The sequence below is a fragment of the Parambassis ranga genome, chromosome 22, assembly GCF_900634625.1.
Source record: "Parambassis ranga chromosome 22, fParRan2.1, whole genome shotgun sequence".
Classification (NCBI taxonomy): Eukaryota; Metazoa; Chordata; class Actinopteri; family Ambassidae; genus Parambassis; species Parambassis ranga.
Genome location: NC_041042.1, coordinates 2,170,504 through 2,188,524, shown reverse-complemented (window position 1 = coordinate 2,188,524; position 18,021 = coordinate 2,170,504). Strand labels below are relative to the sequence as shown.

The 18,021-nt window shown below is 46.1% G+C and overlaps 2 protein-coding genes and 1 long non-coding RNA gene across 5 annotated transcripts; 2 read left to right on the top strand and 1 right to left on the bottom strand.

Annotated features, from left to right (window-relative positions):
- The first annotated feature begins 1,479 nt into the window (after positions 1–1,479).
- On the top strand, positions 1,480–11,265 carry LOC114427332 (uncharacterized). Its single transcript, XR_003669455.1, has 3 exons — positions 1,480–1,518; positions 1,941–2,163; positions 11,135–11,265. It is a non-coding gene; the product is annotated as an uncharacterized LOC114427332 (long non-coding RNA).
- On the bottom strand, positions 5,676–15,265 carry bag5 (BCL2 associated athanogene 5). Of its 3 annotated transcripts, none has more exons than XM_028395343.1 (3): positions 15,192–15,265; positions 9,265–10,158; positions 5,676–9,168 (listed from the first exon to the last, which is right to left on the bottom strand). In XM_028395343.1, the coding sequence occupies exons 1-3, from the start codon at positions 15,245–15,247 to the stop codon at positions 8,628–8,630; spliced, it is 1,491 nt and encodes a 496-aa protein (XP_028251144.1). In that variant the 5' UTR covers positions 15,248–15,265; the 3' UTR covers positions 5,676–8,627. The 3 variants fall into 3 exon arrangements, with proteins under 3 accessions (XP_028251144.1, XP_028251143.1, XP_028251142.1); XM_028395342.1 differs by lacking the exon at positions 15,192–15,265 and adding an exon at positions 13,873–14,221; XM_028395341.1 differs by lacking the exon at positions 15,192–15,265 and adding an exon at positions 13,396–13,756.
- On the top strand, positions 14,434–16,796 carry coa8 (cytochrome c oxidase assembly factor 8). Its single transcript, XM_028395344.1, has 5 exons — positions 14,434–14,754; positions 15,443–15,640; positions 16,097–16,160; positions 16,309–16,399; positions 16,637–16,796. The coding sequence occupies exons 1-5, from the start codon at positions 14,611–14,613 to the stop codon at positions 16,755–16,757; spliced, it is 618 nt and encodes a 205-aa protein (XP_028251145.1). The 5' UTR covers positions 14,434–14,610; the 3' UTR covers positions 16,758–16,796.
- The last annotated feature ends 1,225 nt before the right edge of the window (positions 16,797–18,021 follow it).

The following is an 18,021-nucleotide window of genomic DNA, read 5'->3' as shown; positions in this document are numbered from 1 at the left end:
ATAATTAAAAGCTTGATGGGATCGTTCTGTATAATTAGAACTGATGACGACCATGAGCCCTGCTGTGGATGGAGAGGTGGTGTCTGGGTGGAGGTGTCTGTATCTGCCTCTCAGGTCAAAGTGTTTTTTTTTTTAACCCTTTAAACGTTCATCGATGCAGGCTGTTCTCGCCCAGTGATGAAGAGGCCGTTACATAACCGCCCTCCTCCCGTGTTTCTGCCCCGCTGCACAGCTGCCGGCGGCGGGGACCCGGCTGCTGCTGCGCGCTGCATCCACAGACATGACATAACGCTGCACACACACACACACACACACACACACACACACACACACGGCCCTCCTTCACCCGCGCTCTGTGCGTGCAGCGGGACTATTTTTTTTTACATGGAAGCAGCAGTCTGGTTATTAATAGTGTTTCTCCTCGGGGCTCTGCGGAGCTTCACTTCAGAATCTCCTCGTTTTGGTGTTATTCCATGTGGATGTTGTGTTACGACATAATAACCTCCACCAAACAGAACACACTCCGCTCCAACTGGGGGTTTATTTCTGTTTCCTCCTTCCTCATGGCGACATGTAACAGCTGCAAACAGACAGAAAACATCAATTTAATTCTGACCAGGAAACATTTTTTCAGACGTCCCTGCATGTTGGGATAAAACCACACTTTCTGTTTGCTTAGTTTCCCCAAACAACATCAATCAGTTAACAGATTTAGGCCTAAAAGCTAACACGGGATAAGCGGTGGTTACAGCTAAAGCTAACCGGTGGCTATCGTTTGCTAATGCTAGTTTTACATGTTAGCACAGCAATAATTATAGCTACTATTTAGCTACGTCACTTAATTTACAACATTCTATCTGTAGGACCTTAGCCTAACAAAATGCTAATCCAGTCAAATTGATTACATCTTAAGCTAAACGCTGATGATAGATATTATTTGTATAAATAAAGGCTAAAGCTACATAATGCCGCGTTAGCCTAACTGTCCTGTAGACGACCTTCAGGCCTTTATGCTAGCAAAGAGCTAAACCAGCTCAAGCTAACTATTAGCAAATAGTTAGCTTCATTTGACTTTATGTGCCGGGCCTACAGCTAACAAACAGCTTTCAAATTCACTGATAGTCGCTACATTGTTTGGTTTAATATGGTTTTATCAACAGGGCATTAAGCTAACAAAAGGCTAACGAAGCTAACTTATTAAAGCATAATGCTAACTGCACTAGCTGATAGCTAGCAAAACTGGTTGCAGTTCTATTTGAAGAAAGCAGTGAAAAACTGAGGCTAAAGCTACAGTAATATAACTGCAGATGTCCTTTATGCTTAAAGCTTTAGATATTTATCTGATCAATATGTCTTATTAACCAGTTGCGTCCCTGTTTGTCTGCTTTGTTATAGTTGTGTAGGGGAGCTACAACTACATTTCCCATGTTTACTTGCATGACATGGTGCAGGTGTTCTGGTTTAGTTTGATTGGGTGGAAGACTTCCTGCTCCTGATCAGACGGTTCTCTTGTTTCAGGTCAGTTGTTTAAAGAATCAATATTCAAATAAAGTGTTTTAGTTTAAATGGCTATAACTGCAGATGAGCCAGCAGCTTATTTTTTAGATTTAAATTATATCCTGTCATCCAACACAAGCAAACAATCAGAGACTACATGTGGACTCAGTGTCGTTTAGCCTGTATTTGAACACTGGCGGTGCAGTGAAGCGGCTGTGATGTCACACTGTGATGTCACACTGTGGTACATCTTTTCTCAGTGTGTTCATTGTTATCCACAGACATGTTGCTTCCATAGGAAACAGTGTTAAATATGTGCACACAGTCCTGCTGCAGTGTGTGTGTGCTGTAAACACTCTGAGCGATGGTGCTTATGTAACAGGACGCCTGTGTTCTGCAGTCAAACGTTGTGTTTGTGTGTTTTCATCACCTCCGTGTTACAGATTATGCAATCAGCAGCGCCATCAGAATGACAACACACCACTGTCATCCACAGTGTGTGTGTGTGTGTGTGTGTGTGGGGCAGCCCTGCCCAGCTCCATCCAGCACAGCTGAGGGTGTGTCTCCCCCTGGTGGCCGCACAGATATAGTCTCTGCAATGCTGATCCATGACGGGACGCCTCTCTGCTCAGACTCAGCTACACAACAACAACACTGCAGCGTCCAGTAAGTGTTTACCTTTAAGATATTTAACTGCTCATGTTAGGAAAGCAACACAACTCAATGAAAAGCTGAAAACAAGTCAAAGGAACAACACACAGCATACACAAAACCCACCACAGACACAAAGCGTGAGCACAAAGACACACAAAAGTATGAAAGTATGAGTGAAAAGGACCTGAAATACACAAAACAGCTGCACACACACACAAACCGAGACATAACAGACGACACAAAGACCTCATAAAGTGACAAAACTGTACAAAATAACTATAAACAGAGAAAAAGTAACCCCCAAAATGACCACATGTTATGATGGCACGATGCTGAATGACCACAAAGACCAAAAGACCCACAAAGAGATGCAAAATGCCCACACAAAGACACACAATGACGACCAGCACACTGTAGGAACCAGCAGGCTACATTCTGAGTGGTGTGATCACTTTCTGCTCACTTTGGGTGGTGAGTAAAATAAGTGGACGTGTTGGATGCAGTGGCGGTTCTACATCGAACTACTCGCCGGGCGAGAACCCCCCTGAGTGTTTAACGTTAATCAGCTCGTCATTGATGGGCGGACTTATGTTAGCAGACAGTAGCTAACTTGTTCGCTAACCGACGAGCCAGAGCAGCGCATCATGGATGGACGTTATAAAACACAGCGTACTCTGCCTCTCTGCCTGCAGCTCTGCTCTGTCTGTGCGGTTTGTTGTCGTTTAAAGATCTTGTATTAACGGTGAGAGCTCTCACTCCTTCGATCGTTCACGCTGCTATACACAAACACGCAGTGACGCACGCTATCAGGACAGAGTGAGACCTCCCTTCTTTCACTCCCTGTCTGTTCCACCTTCTCAGCATCATGGGCGCCTGCACCTGCAGGGGGCGCTAATGTGCCAATTCTCCACACAGTGATCCATAATATACTATAGAAAACCGTGGAGAGGATTTTTTTTCCAAATGCTCGTGCCGCCCCCTGTGTGATGCCGCCCTGGGTGAACTGGGCGTTCGCCACTGGCTGGACATGTTGGACGTGTTGGACGTGCTGGACGTGTTGGACGTGCACGCGGCGCTGCTTCAGGCAGCAGGCCTTCATTATCTGCTGCTGTACAGGGAAATTGCAGGTTTCCTCAGAGGGAGGCTGCTCAGCCCAGAATAACCTGCAGGCTGACATCAGCTGTGTGAGGACACACACACGCAGGTGTCCTCTGGTAAAGTGTCCTCACATGTCTCATGGACGGACTGACACCAATGATGTTCATGTCTCTCCTCCACCTGCAGCGCCCCCTTGAGGTTAAATGCATGCCCTCCTTTGGATCCTAACAACACAGTGATTGAACAGAACTCAAAGAGGACGCATCAGGTTTCAGTGCCTGCGTGTGTTTAAGCAGATTAACCCACTTTCCACTCAGTGCTTCCTCCAGAAAGTCGTCCGGAACATAAATGGTGGCAGAAAATCTATACAAAGAAATAATGATTCGGCCTTTTCCTGAACTCTGGGCCCGGGGGGAGGGAGGACGTGAGCCCGAGCTGAGAGTGGCTCAGCGATGGCCGACCACAGTGTGAGAGGTCAGATGATCCCGCACACGGAGAGGCTCACTGACCGGCCGGGCCGTCCCCCCTGAGACGGGACAACGTGACGGCGGTCCAGTCTTCTTCCCCCCACGAATCCTCCAGGGCTGCATCAAAGTCCAAGTAATGTGTCGAAGCTACAGAAATATCAGCTCGATGAACAAGTCTACTGTAACAGTAAAAGCTTTGAGACGTGGTCTTGGAGGCTTCAGCTGATGGAGACCCTGAACCTCTCACTCTGTATCAGCTGAAAGTTTAATGCTCCTCTGCGGTGACTTGTCCTTTTATCATCTTAAAATAACCCTCAAAGCTTTCACCGTCAGAATAACAAATAAAAACACATCAGGAGGACGCATGAAGACACGTGGTCTTTTATTCTGCAGAGGGAATACAAACTGTAAACACAACCATCCATGGAGCATCCACACAGCTTACAGTGTCGCTTCTGTTTGTTTGTTTGTTTGTTTGTTTTTTCGGTGTGCTTTTTTTTTGTTTTTTTTGTACAAGCGCGTCTCAGAGGAGAAACATCAAAAGCCCGTCACAATCAGTGCAGTTAAAGGCGACTTAAGAGAACAGACGTTTGGAAAAATAAAGAAGCCACTGAACACATTCCCGTCCGAAAGAAGGCGAAGCAGCAGAAAACTAAAGTCACAAAAAAAACGTAAAAATTAAAAATAAAAACGTTTTGCAGCGAGGAAGATCGTTTGGTGACATCATGTGATCAGAGACTCAACAGGCAGGAAGTCAACACTGCGGCTGTAAAGCGAGTTTTAACACTGATGTTTTCATTCCTGTTCTTTGGGATGTTCCGCTTTGACCACCAGGTGGCAGCACACATGTTGACTGATGGAAATGATCCAACAGGAAGCCGTGGTGATGTTTGACAAGTGGTTCAGAGAAAGGTGCGGCGCTGGTGTTTACACACCCCGCCCCGGTGTGATGGGCCCGTGGTGGGGAGTCAGTCTGAAGTCCTGCTCGAGCTCAGCTGAACCTTTACCCGGTGACTTCGGCTGATGTTTGAAGCAGCTTCTGTTGGATGTTTCCACTTGTTGTAACTTCCTGTCTACATGTAGTGACGCCTTTCTGCTGGAGAAAGCAGCATTGTTGGCTACGCACACCTGGGTGTGAGCAGCATTTGGCTAAAACTGTAAAAATGAATCACACGCAGCCTCTGTTAAACATTTTTGGTGCAGTTTCTTAGCAAATTGAACATTTTTTTCTGTCTTCTTTAGTACTCGTGCTGCTTTATTTTCATCTTTGAGCTCTTCCTCATCACCCCCCCAGGTCTGCTGCCATCTACTGTAGTTACTTCTGCTCAATCCGTCCGCAGTGAAATGAACTTTGGTACAAAGACAAAACATTCCTCAATGACTACATTCAACTTAAAGGGCTGGAAAATCCTCCACGTCCGTCCTCGGCCTCGGCTGAACTCCCACCGGATCTGAATCTTTTAAACTCTAATGGACTCCGGTGGCACCGTGTTCAGGCGCTCAGGATCACCCCGAGCTGCTTTTAGTGTTTGTTGTTGTGGAGAAAAACAGAGCAGAGCGTCAGTGAGGACTGAGGACAAAACATCTGAACCAGAGCTCAGACCAACAGATAAAAAAAACATTACACATTTCATTTAGACATAAAAACAAAACCAAAGGAAATAAATACGTTGTTACTGATTATTAGGGAAATTATTAACAAATGCTTTTAAAGGTCGGGCAGGAGATTTGGAAAACTCAGTGAGAGTCAGCCAGATTTGGAAAGTAAAGACACGCCCCTTTCTCTCGGAGCTCACCCCGAAGCCACGCCTCCCAATCACATGGACGCACATCACCTGAAGACGAGCTGCGGTCTGTGACTTCGGCCATCATGCACGTACCTCTCTGGTGCACAGAGCAGGAAGAGAGTGACAACCAGCCAATCCTCCTACAGGGTCCACCCGGAGGATTGGCTGATGTTTTTAGTGTTTTATAGCTTCAGATGATTCATATTCTTCGTTTTAATGAGAAACTGCCGAAGTAATCGGTTGCTATCGGATTGTAAAGAGAAGTTACACTAATCGAACATCTCCTTCCCTTCCTTTAAAGGAACTAAAGGCAAACAAACCTCTAAAGTAATGCTGTGCTAATGCTAATGCTAATACTGTTCAGTGTTATCTGTGTATTTAAAGCTCATCTTTACTCCTCTGTAGATTAATGCGCCGCAGAAAATAGTCCCTAACAAACGCACCCTGTTTTCTGCATGATATTTTTGAACCCTTTAAACATATTTGATGTTTTTGAAGTTGTAGTTGGAGGTCGAACACTGTGACACACTAACACATGATCTGTTAATGGCAACATGATTACATTAAAAAAAAAAAAAATCGAATTTAAACAGCTGCCGTGTGACTTTTTCCAAACACTCACACTCATGCGACATCATGGAGTCTAAAATACTTCAACCTGCCGACACAATGACACACATTGATGCAGGGACAGTTTATAAAATCCTTCCTCCATTTTTTTTCAGTATAAATTCGTCAGCTTTCATGGCTTTGAGACACCTCTACATGATGAAGATGAGCATTTCTTCACACAGTGTAAAACAGTTTACAAAAGGGGTCAATGTGTGAGGACTGTTACTGCGTACACAGCGGTGAACTGAAGGTGTGTCTGGGCGGGTTGGGCTGTGAGGAAGCATCTGTTGCTCAGCCAGCAGGCAGAGCGGCGATGTTTAATGAACGCTGTTTAATGGAATCTTCTCCCGTATGAGTCAGCGTCATGCCCGAGAGGCCGAGCTGCAGGCGCCGTGCCAGAAACGCTTCCGAAGCAGAAGGGAAGGGTCTGAGAGGGAGTTCACTTCCAAAAGAGGAGAGGGGGGGGGAGTGTGACGCTCTGCTGCAGCAGCCACAAAGCTCCGAAGCTCTGTGGATTTAATCACTTGAGTTTTGACCCGTCTGGTTCACACTGCGAGCAGCCACACAGAAAAGAACAACCAGCCGCCAAATGGCCACATATTAAGACAGCCGCTCTGCTCTGAGCCAATCAGATACGACTTCAACTCCCTTCTTCCTGCTGATATTGCTGACAGGCAGATTATCAGCAGCTTCCTGTCATGAAGTCTACGGACACATGAGGACCCACTGTGTTGAACCACAGCTGGTTCAGACCAATCGGCTCCTGTCAGTGTTTTGGTTTGTAAAGACGTTTCTGGTTGATAACACTCCTCTACATGCATGCTAACTGCCACTAGCTTGCTCTTATGATTGTGTTTCCTTCTGATCCGATTGGTTGAAAGTAGCTTGTGACAGATCAAAAATCCCTTCAGAGAATCAGGATGGTAATCTGCATGAAAATAAAGGCAGTGGCCACATCTTCAAGGTGATGTGGCCGTCAGCAGCACCTCCAGATCAGACCAGGTGTTTCTGAACCTGCTGACATCTTCTGTCCTCATGTTTGAGGACGGGTCTGTCATCATGTGACCTGCCTGAAAGCGTCCACTTACTGAGGTGTGAGGTGTTTTTTTTTTTAAGGGTCAGCATGAAGCTGTGAAATCATTGAGTGGCCACATCGTTCTGTTCAGTCAGTGGATTTTATTTTGTGTGTCAGAGCAGCGAGGCTGTTTGCAGTGTGAAACCATGACTCACGAGGCTGAGGAGAGCGTCATCGCTTCATGCTACTACAGGATACTGACTGGAACCTTTTACCGGGGAGTAAATATTGACTTCAAAAAGCTTCAATTTTCTGACAGGTATAGTGCAAATTTCTAAGCGGCGGTAAGGGCCAAGGTGCTCCGGCGACACACATTCAGGGCTTTCTTTGTGCACGGATACAGAAACGAGCTCGCTGTCTGTTCACTCGCTGCTTTTACACCGAAAACAAAAAGGAAGAGTGAAAATAAAGGCACAGAGATTTGGACTCGTCCTCTCCCGCCCACCGTCTCCAGCAGCAGCAGCAGCAGCAGCAGCTCTGAGAAGTTTCTAGAAGGCTCTGTCAACTGCGCTCACCATCAATTCTGTCTACCCGACTGTGAGCTACTGCCTTGATGTGTCAATCCAGTGGATATCACCACCTCCCTTCCCCTTCCGCTCCTCCGTCAGCCAGTGGAAAGCAGCGGGGAAACAAAAAAAGAAAAGAAAGAAAGATCCTAAAGCAGCAGCAGCAGCGGCAGAAACTCTGGGTTCAAACCTTTTTATAGCCTCACACACAATCACGACGAACATGTGGAACGTGGGACACACTAACAGCTACACAAGCGGCGAGGTGGGGGGATATTCCAGGCATCCTGGTGCCTGTTCTGTGGCACAGAAGATTTTAGGAGGGGGATAAACGGGCTCACGCTGACCGCACATCAGTCAAGACGAACTCCCACCGCTCCCCGCTTAATTACATCTCTGTTCAAACACTGACTGCGCAGCTGACGCCTCATTTTTCACCTTTAAATTTAACCAGAAATCAGCAGGAGTCACAATCACGGCCGAGATGGACTCTCTCCAAATCGGGTCACATGCACAACTGTCTCCGTTAGCAACGGACACTCAGACGAAGGGACGCCGCCGCTCGGCGATCCGGCGGGTGATTTATCAGTATTGAACACAGCCCGGAGGAACACGGCCGCCGTGACAGGGATTGTTCAGTGCTTTGGCTGCAGGCATCGACAACCACACACTAAACACGACAACACACTCACACACACTCACACACACACTGACGTACTGAAAGAAATCTCCAAAAAAGTGTGTTCACAAAAGGAGTTCAGTGTTTCTCAGAGGGGTCGGCCATGACTGCCACAAAGAGACAAAAGAAAAAGCTGCTGCAGTGCATTCTGGGAATCTGAGTCAATATTTACAACCCATGGAATGATAACGTCCCAGTTTTTTTTATTTACACACATTATCGGCTCCTCCTTGCTGCAGCATGTTTTTTTCTTCAGTACTCCCATTCGTCCGTCTTCATGTCCAGATAGTTGAGAATGTTCTGGGCGAACTTCACCGCCTGCTTCCGCGCCACCTTGGTCATCTCATCACCCTGCGGGTCCACGGCGTCCAGCGCCAGCAGCTGCTTAGTCAGCAGCTCCTCCAGGATCATGTAGCTCTTGTCGGCCCGCTTTCCGTCAAAGCCGAGCACCTGCGCCTGGAGGTCCGAGAGGCTCCCCAGGACCATCCACACGGCGTGGTGTGACGGGTGCTCGTTAGCGCAGGGCTGCCGGCGGGCGAGGGCTTCGCGGAGGTCCAGGAAGGTGATGATGGCCTGGACTTCCACCACGGCACGCCGGCGGGCCTCACGGATGCACGGGTTCTTGGCTGTGTCCACCTGGTCCAGGTGTGTGAGGAGGCTCTGCAGCTCGGCTTTGGGTCTGAAGCCGAGGTCGCCCATCGCGCAGTGCCGCAGGACGCCCTCGCGCAGGTGGGAGACGTGAGCTCGCACGGCCTCTATCTCTCGGATAGAGTTGTTCTGTGCCAGATCATACCTGCAGGACAAACGCGGAGCGGTTCATACATGAAGACAGAGCGCCGCCAGAACAAAGGCACCACCATCACATGTGTTATTGAAGATAAACGCTCACCTGTGGGTGTTGTCTCCCTCCACCTCCAGGTCCAGATGTTTCAGCAGCCCGTTTATCTCCTCCACAACCTGCTTCCTGTAGTTTCTGATAGCTGCGTTCCCAGAGACGTCCAAAGCGTCCAGCTCCACCTGCATCTCCGTCAGGATGCGTGACAGGTGGGCGCAGCTGTCCCTCCCACTTAGCCCCATCAGCAGCGCCACCAGCTGGCTGCGGGCCATGCTTACCTTCACCATTACCTGGTTGATGCGGTGCACGGCCTCGTGGGTGTCCCCAGACAGAGGCAGGGAGAGGGTCTGCTGCTGCGTGCGCCCTTCGACCACGTCCTGTACGGCGCACAGCCTTGTTAGCGCCCGGTAGCGCGCTTTGCGGAGCGGCACCCTCCCTTCGGTCTTCACCTGGGTCAGCTTCAGCACAAGCTCCTGTAGAGCGTCCACCAGCTCGTCGTTGATCTCTGCCACGCCGCCCGATCGCTGCGGAGCCACCACGCACTCGTCCACCAGCTGCCGCGCCTCGTTGCTCAGATGCTCAATGGCCAGTCGAGACGGATGGGTGGCGTTCTCCTCCAGGTAGCGCAGGAGGCCCTCCACCTCCTGTGCTGCCCTCTTTCGGGCCCCCTGCAGCTCCGGTTTGCCCTCCGTGTCCACCTGGTCCACATCCAGCTGCAGCTTCATCAGCTCACGCTCCAGACGCTTGTAATCGCGGTCATTCTGCATGCCGCTGAAGGTGCAGACCTGCGGCCCCAGATTCGCCACCTCCTTCTGCACCTCGTAAAGCCGCATCATGGCCGGGTGCTGCGGGTGATACGGCTGCTGCTGCGGCTCCATCGGATGTTGCTGCTGCTGCGAGCCGCCATGGTCCATCCTCTTCCCTCCATCAAAGGGCTTCCCAAACAGGCTGGGGAGAAAAAGTTAGAACAATAAGCAACACAAACAAACAGTCGAGCTAACAATGCTGTCTGTGTGCCAGCACGGGCGGGTCACTTCCACAGTTGCCTTTCCTATTCTCACTGGTCAGTAGGACCTCCATGTAATATCTGAACCACTGCCAACGCTGCAAAGACTCTGTAACCTCAGGAGGAAGAATCCACACCAGCGTGATGGAAACACTATCACCTCCTGTTACTCAAAGTGTAAATAATGTTCCGTTTGTGAAACCAAAGATATTCATTACAGCTACAACCACGACCTTCTGACACAGCCGGGAAGACGGTTAGGATGCTGGAGACTGACGCCCACTGCTGCTAAAATAAGAACGTGCTGCTTCTGCAGTGTGCGAACAGCTCTGTCAACCTAAACATGTCAGAAATGTAACCGTTAACGATGATAATAACAAGCCTTCTTAACAAGTCTAATTTGTAGCTCTGAAGCTCCGGTGCAGAACTTTTGCCTCCCACTTACCGCCGAAGTCACGGCCCTGCTCATCTTTTCTTGTTTGTAAAATTCTCTTTTAAATTTGGCATCGTCAGCGGCGCAACTCAAAATGGATCCAAAATTTTTTAATTTTTTAATTAAGGCCCTCAGGACGAGGCTTGTCTTAGGTATTTTATACAAATGAGGTGTGTTCTTCCTCCAATTAGTCACAAAACATGTTGTAACACTGGAATGTTAGCTAAGCTGACGTAGCTTAGATTGAAGATAGCAGCCAACAAATGAAAGGTACCAAGTACCAAATTTAGGAGCAGCCAACAGGAACATTCAACAGCAAGTTTAACCCTTCAGAGGACGGTCACTGCACACATTTATAACGTATGTGCAGATTTATCTGCTGTTGAATTGAACTTGTATGTGCTTTGACTTTGGTTCGGTTCTAACGAGCTTGCACTGCAGCTTTAATGATGCTAAGCTAATGAGTGTTCCCTGTCTGTTTGCAGGTTAACAGACAGAATACATTCATGTCAGACACACAATGAGCTCAAAACCAACACGCTAACCCGCCGCCTCCACACACAGCGCCTGCCTCCAGGAAACAGAGGGCAATGCACGAACTTACACAGGTTCAGACTGGAGAAGGCTTCGCTCTGCTGAACTGAAGCTGACTTTCATGAGGCCATTGATTAATATCTCAACCGTAAAGCACATCTGAGTTATTACAGACATAATAAAAGCACATTTTATACAGAAACAGTTGCTTCCCTATTAAAGTGCCACTGAGTGTGACTTTATTTAATCATGAAAGCTCTCAAAAGTTTTGTTAAACCAGGAACAGTGTTAGTTTTTCTTGGGGTTATATAACTTTTATACCAAAGACAATAGCAGGCGCCACTGACTACAGGATCCAGGATGTGGAAAGACTGGAAAGTCAGACTGGAAATATGTCCTCAACGAGCGGGCTGACCTCCTTTATCTCTGATGAGACGTGACTCCTGTTCCATCAATCGACAGCTAAAGACCCACATCGTGTATTTCTAGGACACACTATGAGGAGGAAGACAACAAACGAGGTTAACACGCTTCGTCTCAAACACCCACGTGACAACCATTCAGAGTATCGGTGGCAGGGCGTCTCTGCCAGGCTGACATGATGGCGATGGCGCTCTAATCCACTTAAAAAAAAAAAAAAAAACGAGCCTCCTGCCTGCCCATCAAGCTTTAAATAAACAGTTCTGACCAACACCCAAAACGTGAAGCGGCGTCTCTCCACTGAATCTCCTGCCGGAAGAGAAAATGTGTCACAGGTGCTGTGGAATATTCTCTGTCTTAGCGCTCTGAGGATGTGATCGCACAAAACAACAAAACAAAACAAAATCTGCAGGATTTCAGCCTCTTTTAGTCATTTTGCAGCCTCCTGTTCTGCCTGTCTTTAGGTATTTGGTCTGTGTTTGAGAGTATTGTGTGTTGTTGTAGTTAATTATAGGTTCTTTAGTACATTCTGTTTCTCTGTGTTGTGTCTTTTCAGTTCTGCAGATCTCTAAGGTTGCATTTTTCTTTCCATGGTTGTTTAGCATCTTTTTTTGCCAACATTTAGAAGCTATCTTCCTGTTTCTTTGCAACATTTTTTTGCCGTGTTGTCATGTTTTGCGCGAACTTTTCTGGATTTTGTTGTCTCTTCTAGTTTAATCACTTTATAGCACGTTTGCTTCATCATGTCGTTTTTATCTATGTTGCCGTTTGTGTGTTCCTGATCGATTTGCAGCTGCTGTACATCTTTTTGGTTTTCCTTTATCCATTCTGTGCATCTCTGCAGCTCCTCTGCACGTCTTTCCATCTATTTTTCTCTCTGTGCATGTTTTTGTTGTCATTTCATGTCTGTCATGTAGTCGTTTATGCCTCTTTTGGCAGCTCTTGTGTGCTCCTGCTACACAGTCTGCCCCCTGAGCTTCCTCTTGCCACAGCAGATCCACACTGACATCTTATTTCTGTGACTTCTGTGACCCTGCGGTCCCCTGACGGACTCAGTCGCCGAGTCTAATCCATCCATAAAGAGAAGCAGGAGATGCACGTCAAAGTTAACTTCCTTTACCTTCAGCTGTGACACCTGGACACAAAATGTCTCTGTGGAGACGCTGCATCATAAGACAGACCGCCGTTATCTGCACATTGTTGCATATATAAGCTGTAGCCCTCAATATGATGCGTTACTATGCACAGCATCAATAATGCTTATTAGAGAAGGCAGGGTTATGTATCAGCATTCCCTAAAGTACTTTTATGTAAGAGGGCGAGGGGCTGGGCATTTCCAGTGTAGTGGATGAGCCACAGCTTACAAGTCTGTCTATTTATTAGGATAATCTCAGCGAAATCCACTCCAGCCTGCTACACACCTCCACCCAGAACCTCCTGCAAAAGATAGACATGAAAATCCCCCAGGCTGCTGTGGTGTCGTTCCAGCCGAGCTGCAGGTAACCATGCATCCACCAGCACCTCCAAAACCGTTCAAGCACCTCCGGGCTGCCTGCACCGGTGCTGCTGCTGCTGCTGCGCGGCTGTATGCGCATTATGTCACCGGAGAAAATCCAGCAGCTCGGCCGCCTGGACGCGCATGGAACCCGGCTCTGAGATAGAAGCCAGAACCAGCACCAGCACACAAACACCCCCTCCAGATCCGAGAAAACACCTCTCCTGAAGCTGTCAGCTGCACCACACACACACACACACACACACACACACACACGCCCTCATCCTTTTAGCTCACCTTTTCAAAACTCCAAACACATTCGCGCACATTTTTACGGATGTCTGTTTCCATCAGCCAACGCAGGGCGGCTCGCTGCGGAACGTGGCACCCACACGGATAAAGCCAGAACCACAGATGGAGGCGACGAGGCTCCGGTCAGCTTCAGCACCGAACCAACGACTGCTGACTGCGGTCAGGCTGGTGTCGCCCCTCCCACCGCTGATCCGGGGGGGCTTCCTCCTCTTACGCGTTCTTAACAACTTAATTTAAAAATAAACAAGTAACTTAAGCTTTTAGATTATTGAAACGCCGAGCCAGCTGTCCACTAACAGCGCTCTGTGAATGCTGTGTGTGTGTGTGTGAGAGTGAGTGAGTGTCAATGTGTTAAGCTAGCTGCCTGATCACCTGACTCTGCCCCACCTCAGCCGTAAAACTGCCGGTTTTCACTTTTAAATCATCAACAACCCTCCATCACAGTAACTATTTTACTCTTACCTGCATAACCAGCGTACAGCCATCTGAACAGCAGCGTGGAAAAGTGCGCAGAGCCTCTAATTACAGCTAAACATTAGCCTACCTAGCAACCGTCTAGTAGTTACTTTCATGTTCGCGAAGATGACCTAACACGGAGTTTGACTTTGCTCCGTAAAAAACAATTACACGCCCTTTATTAGTAGCGTTTCCTTGTCTTTGTGAATACGAGATAGAGTTGGTGTTTATTTAACGTAAAATACATTCATATAAATGTAGAATAAATGATAAAAAACACGTTTTGTTTTTGTGGAGAACGGATTTACTATTTTTTTTAACCAAGGGTAAGTTTTGGTCGACCAAACAATAAGTGCGCTCGATTTACGTCGCACACCGTGCCGTTTGAGCGTTTAGCGTAATAAAGTGTCTTATATACGGAAATAGCGAATTATTATTTGCACTATAAAAAAGTTTTTGCCATGATTTAACTTGAAATGTGATTTTTGTTTTTTTTTTTTCCGATAAGCGTTATAGTTTATTTATTAGTTTATTTAAATCCGGACCGCACCGGTGGAACGTTCCAGCGCACCCTTACTTCCTGTTAGAATCACGTGACCACACAGTGGGTTATGTGCAGAAGGACATGAGTTCTGTGCGATAGAGTGGGTGAAGTTAAACGTGCAGACTTCTCTGCTCTGTAATGGAAACAAACGTTATTTATTTTTACGCCTTGATATATTAATTGCCTGCTAATTAATTAAAATGGCCGCCAGGAGGACGGCAGTAACATGGACGGCCCTCGGTCGTGTCACCCTCCCGGCTCATCTGCATCCACTCCGCTTATCAGCGTCCAGCAGCCGGCGGTGCAGCTCCGAGCAGGCGGCCCAGCAGGAAAAACCACCAAAGGTTCGTTTAATCACGTCAAGTTGAACCTGTTTATTCCACTGTGTTTACAGACAGGCAGCCAGCGGGCGGCTGTGAAGGTTGCGTTCACGTTTCCCTGTTATTATCAGGACGCCATTTTTATTTGACTGTTTGTTTTGTTTTTTAATTTAGGTGAACGTTTGACACATTTTCACCCCTTGTATGTAAACACACATCATAATTTAAGATGTGTATCATATATTATCAGTACTTTATAGTATTTTACAGCAAATTGGTGTTATTGTTTTTGTTTATTTTGTGTTATTGATGCATCAATAACACAAGTTCTTAAGTAGTTTGTAACGTCAGCTGTCACACATGAGCAGGAGATTAAATAATTCCTTAATGAAATATGGTTGTTGTACAGTTTAATTACATAAATGAAATGAAGTGGTGTGTTTGCAGGGTTTTATATCTACCTGGTTTTCCGTTTGCGAGCCCTGGAGCTGGTTTTTCTCCTCGCTGCTCTTCCCATCGTGATGTCTGCTCAGAAATGATAAGCTCCTGTAGATCAGCTGCTCATGTAAACAAACATGGCGCCCCTCTCTGCAGGTTCAGCTCCAATCATGAGGACACTGTTTTTAAGTCCTAAATTTCCGTCAGTCATACAAGGCGAGATTTATCCCCATTAGTCTGAACATACATTAACACGATTTCTCTACATTCTCAGAGATCTCCACACAGACCTGAACCCAGCACCACACATGACTGGATCGGCCCTCCGAACCCTCTGTCAAACCTGCGACCCATTGTTTACTGCATCCCAGAGAAGGAGTCGGAGCTAGAGAAACGTCTGAGGCACCTGAGGCAGGAGACGGAGGACTGGAACCACAGCTTCTGGACCAAGCAGAACATCAGCTTTGCAAAGGTCAGAACAAAGAGTGATAAAAATGCTGTGGGCAGGGATGCTGGGTAGCTTTACTGATAGTTTTATGGCCAGTCAGTTTTATATAAAATGTATTCTTATGTATAAAACACAAATGTGTAGTATGGTAAGTAGAGAAAACTTAAAAACCGGACCCTTAAACAGACATTAACATTTAAAAGGGACCTCATATAAGTGCAAAACTGCTGACAAACACACTGCAATACTCAAGAAGTGCTAATATTTTTGTGAGTCCATAGATCGTTTACATCTGCTCTCATATGTGAGTGTAAGGTCTTCTTTTCACCAGCAGAGAGCAGCATTGCACAACAAACTCTCAGTCTGTCAAAGCAATAATTAAATGCTTCTTTTATACAATTTTAAGATGACAGAAATCTACATGTATTCACTCTTTGACATAAGTTGAAGATATAACAATTTTGTTCTTGCTCTCTGCAGGAAAAAGAAAATTTCATCATTTCACACCTGAAGTCAAAAGGCTTGACTCTGCGGGACGAGGACGGTGAGAACATGTGGCCTTGTTTTGTTATTAGAGATAGTTCCTGTATAGAAACAATCACATATTTTGTTGATAGAGATAGTTCCTGTGCAGAAACAAACACATATCTGCATATAGAATGCAGAATCTGACTGGCTGCGTCCTCCCGCAGGACGACGGCGCTCCCTGAACAGCGAGGAGATGGCGGTGTTTTACAAAAGCTTCCTGGACAAGAACAGAACGCGGCATGCAAATTACAACAAGTGAGTTGTTCTGCAGGCGAGAGTCGGTGGGTGGGTGAGACGGGGAGCCGGGTGGGTGCTGCTCCCTCTGCAGCAGCTGAACTGTACCACCTCACACACACAGAGAACTAACATCGGAGCTTTCTGTGGATTAGCATTGCAAAGTGATTCTAGGTTCGCAAAGTTTCCTGCCCACTCACACAGACACACACACACACAGCCTGTGTGTTTCATGCATTTCTGTATCTTCATGTCCAGGGAGTGGTATCGACGTAACTTCACCATCACCCTGCTCATGGCCCGAGTCACCCTGAACAGCGTATGGATGTATTTCACGGAGAGGCACAGCAGCAAGAAGAACAGCTCTCCATCCACGTGATGATCAATAAAACATTCACCTATCAAGAGTTTGAACACATGTATTCTGCTGTCATTATTTCCCTGCAGACTTTGTTTACTAAGTCTCTTTGGCTTCTAATTAAGTAACAGTTAACAGAAAAAGAATCTGCAACTTATTTATAAGAAGAACGGTTTATTAAGAAATACTGCAACAATCCTATAGTATGTTATTACTGAGTATTATAGCTTATAGATTATGTCATACCCACCTCTTACAGGGCCAGTTAGACAAGCTTTGATTTCGATTTGATTTTTCAAACAAATATATAAATACATACATTTGGAAACACTAAATCAATGTGAAAAAACTAGTTATGTTGACCATTAAATCTCTGAACTACCAGGCTGTTCTTAAACACTTCGTTGACAGTCAGACATCATCACCATAAAGCCGGAAAACAGTTGTTTTTGAACTTAAAGTAAATTTAATCTCATAATTATGACTTCTTTTAGTTTCATTTCATACCTACAACCTCTTATAAATTGTCCCATTTTGTTTGATAATCAGGAATTATGATTTAATCTCATAATTATCTTGACATTTTCTCTCATCATCATGTTATATCTCCTAGTCATGACTTATAAACATGACCAGTACTTAATAATTAGACTTATTATTCATTATTACAGTGTTACACAATAATCATTTTCTCTTTTCTAAATCGATCAGACTTCTGATATGTTGTGGAGTTTATTTATGTTTCTATCTGCACCTGAAGCACATGTAAATCTGATCAGTTTGTAAATTTGCTTAAGTAAAAGTATTTAAATGTAATCCATGGCAGGCACCTCTTGTTTTCATACGGAAGCGCTGAACTGCCACAGTAGAAAAAAAAAATCACTATCTCGTTATAACGTCAAATGCTATCACGTTATAACGACATATTATCTCGTTATAACGACATATTATCTCGTTATAACGTCAAACCGTATCTCGTTATAACGTCAAACCTTATCATGTTATAACGTGATATTATCTCGTTATAACGAGAAGGAAGGTGAAGGTGATGCAGTTTTGTACCCATCGAGCCTTCTGTGTCCTTCCAGCTGATCGATGAGAAATGAAGCTACCTCCAGAGGGTCGGTCTCATTCTTTCTTCTGAACAGTCCCATGCATTTTAAAAACCTTCTGAGTGTCCGCATACTGATCACAGTATCGTCCACTGTGCGCAGTAAGGACAGAATCTCCCCATGTCTTAATCCAAGCATGAAATAGAACTTAATTAAATCTTGTAAATGTGTCA

What these genes read in the sequence shown, in the direction of transcription:
- coa8 (XM_028395344.1), top strand. Translation starts at nt 14,611, where the DNA reads ATGGCCGCCAGGAGGACGGCAGTAACATGGACGGCCCTCGGTCGTGTC. An exon ending in AGCAGGAAAAACCACCAAAG is followed by an intron (nt 14,755 to 15,442) that starts GTTCGTTTAATC and finishes CTACATTCTCAG; the next exon opens with AGATCTCCACACAGACCTGA. An exon ending in AGAACATCAGCTTTGCAAAG is followed by an intron (nt 15,641 to 16,096) that starts GTCAGAACAAAG and finishes TGCTCTCTGCAG; the next exon opens with GAAAAAGAAAATTTCATCAT.
- bag5 (XM_028395343.1), bottom strand. Translation starts at nt 15,247, where the DNA reads ATGGGAAGAGCAGCGAGGAGAAAAACCAGCTCCAGGGCTCGCAAACGG. An exon ending in GCTCGCAAACGGAAAACCAG is followed by an intron (nt 10,159 to 15,191) that starts GTAGATATAAAA and finishes TTTTCTCCCCAG; the next exon opens with CCTGTTTGGGAAGCCCTTTG. An exon ending in GAGGGAGACAACACCCACAG is followed by an intron (nt 9,169 to 9,264) that starts GTGAGCGTTTAT and finishes TTTGTCCTGCAG; the next exon opens with GTATGATCTGGCACAGAACA.